Genomic DNA, 6,380 nt, shown 5'->3' on the forward strand with positions numbered 1-6,380 from the left:
TTTTTTTTTTTCCTCTCTCTCTCTCTCTCTCTCTCTCTCTCTCTCTCTCTCTGTTTTTCTATCTAATTTTTCTGTCCTCTGCTCAAAGTTAACGTATAGGTTCTATATTTCTATTGGTTGCAAGAGAAATAAAGGTAAAAAAAAATTCTTTCCGTGAAGAGCAGCGGCGATCGATCTCCGTGAAGAGCAGCGGAAGCGGTGATAGATGGCGACATGGAAGGAATCACGGCGGAGCTTCTAAAGACATGGGGTTATGGCAAGATCGATACTTGCAATCTCCAAATTGATTTCATCACAACCCTTCCGGCAAAGGCGACGACGGCGGATTTCATCACAAGCCTTCCGGCGTTCCTCAAGGCTTTTCAGATTAGCGGCTACGAACCCCCTTCCGGCGACTACGGCGGTAGCAACAACAGAGATTCCTTCACCTCGGCCATGGAGAGAGAGTGATACAGAGATAATGAAACGGTATACGTGTGAAGAGAGGGGTATTTTTGGGATAATAAGATAAGGGTGTTTTACTTATAAGGGTTAAAATGTCATTTCATAGCATCACTTAACAGAGACTGACGGTAGGGGGTCTGAGTTTAATTTGGTGAAAGAGAGGGGGTGTCCCTATAATAATGGCATTCTCCAAGGGGTGGCGCTGTAAATTACCCTTTTTTTAATGGGATGATGAGTATGGCATTTGCTGGCACCCTCATACAGTGGATTCACACCTTTTTTTTTTTGCTATAATCATAATCCGATACCAAATAGCTCAGACCATGTTGTATTCACACTTTTTGTATTATTATTATTATTATTATTATTATTATTATTATTATTATTATTAAGATACTCGAACTTTAGACCTATCTTCAGCCTAACAAATTTGGAGTTAGCAATGACATAGGAATCCAATCACATGGTCACTTCAACAATTATAAAGGACTTATTCCTTCTTTACAAATGATAGAAAAATCAATCCTTAAATTTATGCTATGTTACTTACTAAAAGAAGCAAACGAACAATGCAACAAATATAGATCAAACTAGAAGCTAGAAATATAAGACCACTGTTCATATGAGAAGTATTTTTGGATTGCAGAAGATGAACTATTGAGACCCGCACTGATGTTAAAGCCAACGTACAAACTAAAACATGTTGAGTCGTATTAGAAGAAGATACTCTACTTAAGGTCTAAAACGCCCCTACAATAGTATAATCAGGGATTTCTGTGTTTTACAGACTTTGATCTTTTGGGAGAAAAAAGCTAGACTTACTAAATATGATTTTGTAACATTGTTTGTATGCAACAGTCAAAACATAAAAGGGGGAGAGAGAGAGAGAGAGAGTATTGCCATAACATATATTCTGTATATATAGATGTTCATATACTTATGTATGGATGCTCCATGCAATACTTTGGTCTTTAGTACAAAACTTTGATTTTTGCTTCGATTTTAAATTTTTATTCAAAACTTCTCTCCAAAACTTTTGAACTCAAAACCTAAAAGTTAAAATAAAAGTACAAAAATTAGAACAAAAACAAAGGGATATACACATGTTATAATTTTGAAACTTGTTTTATCATATAAAGTACGTACTTATATATGAAAACAATTCATTCAAACGTTCTCCCAACAAACAACAAACCTTTAAGAAGAGTGTTTCCAATCCCTTAAAGTTACGCTATTGACCAGTGTTTTTTTTATTTTTTTGGGTTATGAACCTTGAACCTAAAGAGACCAGTATCCGGAACGGTTAGAAGAATCGGAAAGGATTGGCTGAATCGGTCAGATTGGATCAGTATTGACCTTGTCCATTTCCAATTCTAGGCCCATACAATATCTCTAGATTGGTATGAATGAAGGATAATATATATGAAAAAAAAAAAGAGATTTTTCTAATAGCATTCAAGGATATTTTTGTCCGTTGTAGACTGATCTGGATTGAGATAGAGATTAGTACTCCAATATCTTAAACATAATCTCTACACACTAGAGAGACAAGGGAGATTGATAAAAAGAGATGGAACATATAAAATACAATTCACACATCCATGTGACATAAGTCATTCATTTCCTAGCATTTGCTTGGAATGACTATGAAATTTTAACCCAAAAAAAAGAAAGGAAGAAAAAGGAACGTCTATGGGAACGGTCAAGGACTCAAGGTCAACACTATTTTGGATCTGTCTAGATCAATCCATATTGGACATATCTATTCTTAATATTTTTAAATGATTTTTATTATGATCTTAGTCTTGAATCATACATAAGGATCAGGATCAGGGATCGACATGGTTTCAAGTATTGGTATCGTATCAATCATATCATATTGCTATCGGCTGAGATTGATTTATAATCCTTGATCGATTTCCGTATCATTCCTAAGGTAAAAAAAAAAAACAAATTCTTTTGAAAAACAAAGAACAAAAGTGACTCATACACATCAATCCTCTTCAATATCAATACCAAGAACTAAATCCATGGAGATCGATCCAAATTAATACCATCCCAATCTGGCCGATACTGACCGTTTCGTTTATTTATTTATTTTTAAATTATGCTTCAAATAGAAACCGCAAGCCAGTGCGATTCACGGTCTCCATCGTGACTCCTTCCTGGATCCTGGTACGAGTGGCGTGTAAGACGGTAAGACCGATTCCCGCAGACAACTTTCACGTGTTATGACGCTTCAAAATTGACTAGAACGGACGACGCATTCTCCACGAGAATTCATGCGTTGACCAATTTCAACCATCCGATGTGGGTGAGGTGGGTGATCCATCAACTTACAATGAAGTTCCAGATCAGCTTTTAAAAGTGGATATAATTGAATTTTGAATATCGTCTTCTTCCACGAAGGGCTACCCTAATTTCCTACACGTTCCCCGAAGCACCACCATTCATGCCTTATTTGAAGGTCTCCTATAACTCCTCATCTTCTTGTCTTCTTCGTTCCTTCTCTCTGCCTTCTCCCAGTCTTCCTCCGCCTCTCGCAGTGGTTATATATATCCATACTCCAATAGAGCCTAAGAATTAAGGAGCATTTAATCAAACATGGAGAAGGCATCAACCGCATCAACCTCATCATCGCGTTCTTTAGAGATTACCATTATCTCTGCGGAGGATTTACGTCTCAACGGACGAGCGGTGAAGAAGAATGCATTCGTGACCGTAAGAACTGACTCACACAACCAAGAAGTAGTGACAAGGATGGACAGCGAAGGAGGGAGCTACCCATCATGGAATCAAAAGCTAGAGCCACTGCCTTTGCCTAACTCGGCTTACTTCATTACTGTAGAGGTTCAATGCAAGACCTCTACAGGGGTGAGGACTGTGGGAACGGCTAGGATTTCGGTATCGGAGTTTATAGGGGATTATATGCCGCCTCAATTCTTGCATTTTCTCAGTTACCGGTTGAGGGATCGGAAAGGTAAACGTAACGGTATTATTAACTTCTCTATGAAGACGGTCGGACCGGGACGAGAATGTTTTGGTCTGGTGCCATCGTTAGGTGTATTGGCTTCAGGAGCAGCTCATGAGAATCACAAGAATCTTGCTAGTGGAAGCGGAAGTGGAACAGCCATTGGTGTTCCAGTGCCCTACGCTCATGGGTATGGGCTTGGATATGGGATGTGATATTGTTAAAGTCACGTATCAGTTGGACTACCGGGAAAAAACAAAAACCCAAACATAAGTGGCAAGTGATATCCATGTATGGTCGACCATTCTTTTTCAAGTGAATTGATATTTGTTATTCTTTCATTACCTTGTATTTCAAGTGTCACATGTATTAAATCTCATTGTAGAAAAATAATGGGATCTAAAAATAATTGGAAAGAAGGGAAAGAAGGGAATAAATTTAATTTTTTTACGAAATTTTTAAATGTTCTTCCATTTCATTATGGTGAAATCTCACGAAATTTAAAACATGTTAATTCCTAAATCATAATAGCGATCTTGCCACTATACTATGAATCGTTTCAATACAAGAAAAAAAAATAATATACCGTCAACCATAGATGACATATAAAAAAAGCCAATTTTATGTGAAATTTCAATGACATAAAAAAAAAAATCATAGTCGAGGCCCTTCTAGTCTTCTAGGACGTCAGAGGCACACTAAAGTTATCACAACCCAATTCTATTACCATTTGTTGGAATTTAAAAGTTATTCGGGATGGCCTCTTTCTTGCGCGTTGCCTGTAGGTCCCACAATTGGTGATCAGCTCAAATTGCAAAGCCATGGTTACTACACTACGTTTATGTACATTTCTGTTTTGTGTCCCGGATTTTTTTTGTTGACGACAGGTATCTAGGCCTTCGGCTTGATTAGTCCCGCAGGCCTATATTGACTCCACAACCTCATGGACTAGGTCATATTGGGGCAATTGCATGGACTAGGTCATACCGGGGTTGAATAAAAACCATTCAACTTCATCGAAAGCAATGAAGAGCACCAGACATCCCGTGTGAAGTGTCTTAAGGAGGTAAGAGGAGTCGAACTCAAAACCATATATTTCCTGAGGCGAGGTCCCTTACCACTCGGCTACCCCCTTGGGGTTAAAAACTCCTGCATGTTCATTTCTGAGGCACATAGGATTGATGTTTCCCTTCCTTTATCTTCCCCTGGGTGGAAAGAAAATACAAGCTAGTTGTCAAGAAGAATGTGTTCAAGTTCTTATAAACCTTCATATCATTCTATTCATATCTCTTGGAGACCATTGCTTTTGGATGAAACCCTAGTAAAATCAAACATGCATGGACAAGAATGACCAGAGACGGAGGTCAAGAGTTGTTGGTGTATGATGTCTTGTATTCTGTCACAGTTTAATCTAGGGAGTACTGGTGCAGCGCCTCGATAGGCAGGACGGCGATCCCACTAGGCAGTTAGCCCACCGTGGGGGTTGCAAGGGGGGGAGGATGCTCTATATCCCTTGCATAGCAGGGGGTGTAGGGGGCGCAACCCCCCGCTCGAATTTTATATTTGAGGGCAATTGTGTACTTTTTGGATTAGGGGTTTTCGCTATATATTTGTAGCAATGGTTTCATTCTCTGTAATGCAAGCAATATTGAGAGGTATAAGAGACGAGCTCTGTAACCCTATTCTCCATTGATAGTGAAGCAGGATCTCATCTCACCGAGGATGTAGGCAACCTTGCCGAACCTCGTAAATCTGTGAGCATTGTTTGTTCTAATTTTCCATCATCTTCTGCATTGTTTTAGGGTTGCGTTTCTACAAGAGTTCCCCCCAAAAAGGAGCCAAATTCTCAACCTTGCTTTTGTTGAGTTTGTTGCCATTTATGGTTTATTGTTAAAAAACTTTGGCACGTGAGCTAGGAATTGAAATTGAATGAATCCACCATTGTCTGATTTATTATTATTATATCCTCCTTTTTATTTTTCATCCTCGGTTAAAAAATAGAATAGAAAAATAGAAATAAAAATTATCTCACAAAGTACAAACCTAATTCTTGTTTGCAATGTGTTGAGATAGGGAAATGTATGGAATATGGATATTTTTTGCAGAACATAGGATGCATTTTAGCCACGTGGCAGATTACAGACTTAGTTAATTCGACAAATGGACCATCGGCATGAGTCATGAACTCTGGAATTGAGACGGTTGGACTTTTGCCCTTCAATCCTGTCTGGTCCAATTGGGACAATTGAGTTGCATGGGCCATGGGGCATGTGCTCCCGTTGGTTATCAATGGTGGACAAGTCCAGTCCAACTCCACTGATCCACTCCACGGAGTGATCTGTTTTCTGTATATATTTTTTTGCCCTTGGGCTGCATGAAAATATTTCATAGGCTATATTTGGAATTATCAATAATGAGAGTGGGCGGAACAAATGTATGCAACTTTATCCCTTTTTCTTTTTTTTACCAGAGTGTGAGAGTTTTTAAATTTCAAATCTATGGTCAATAGGTTGCAATAAACTAACTCAACTATTGTGTCAAAGACTCTTCCACTGAAAAATATTTTACCGATAGGAGATACAAAAGTTGGATACGAGATATATATATATATATATATATAATATAAAACACAAATAATAATTTTCCTTTTATAAAATATTTTAGGTGAGCTATTACTGTCACAAAGATTTGTTATTTTTTCAAATGTCAAAGACATCTATTTTGCAGTATAGACAAATTATATGTCAATTCCAACCATTCGACAAAGAGAATAGGGTTTGGATTAGCCTTGTGTTTTTAGAGTTTTATTCATTCAAATATACCCTTTGCTTTGCCACATATCTCATGTATGTCAATGCATGTGTACTAGTGCTATTAGCATTACATTGTACTGTCCAAACTTTGAGATGGAATAGACTATTTGGATAAAAAAAAAAAAAGAAAAAAAAAAAAAAAAAAAAAAAAA

General features: G+C 37.7%; 1 protein-coding gene across 1 annotated transcript; it reads left to right on the top strand.

Annotated features, from left to right (window-relative positions):
- Positions 1-3,008: 3,008 nt before the first annotated feature.
- LOC122085539 (BON1-associated protein 2-like) lies at positions 3,009-3,764 on the top strand. The gene has a single exon (XM_042654015.1). It carries the CDS (start codon positions 3,049-3,051, stop codon positions 3,628-3,630), a length of 582 nt encoding a protein of 193 aa, XP_042509949.1. The 5' UTR covers positions 3,009-3,048; the 3' UTR covers positions 3,631-3,764.
- The last annotated feature ends 2,616 nt before the right edge of the window (positions 3,765-6,380 follow it).

The sequence above is a fragment of the Macadamia integrifolia genome, chromosome 8 (assembly GCF_013358625.1).
Source record: "Macadamia integrifolia cultivar HAES 741 chromosome 8, SCU_Mint_v3, whole genome shotgun sequence".
Classification (NCBI taxonomy): Eukaryota; Viridiplantae; Streptophyta; class Magnoliopsida; order Proteales; family Proteaceae; genus Macadamia; species Macadamia integrifolia.

Excerpts from the sequence above, each read along its gene's own strand:
- LOC122085539 (XM_042654015.1), top strand. The coding sequence starts at position 3,049 with ATGGAGAAGGCATCAACCGCATCAACCTCATCATCGCGTTCTTTAGAG.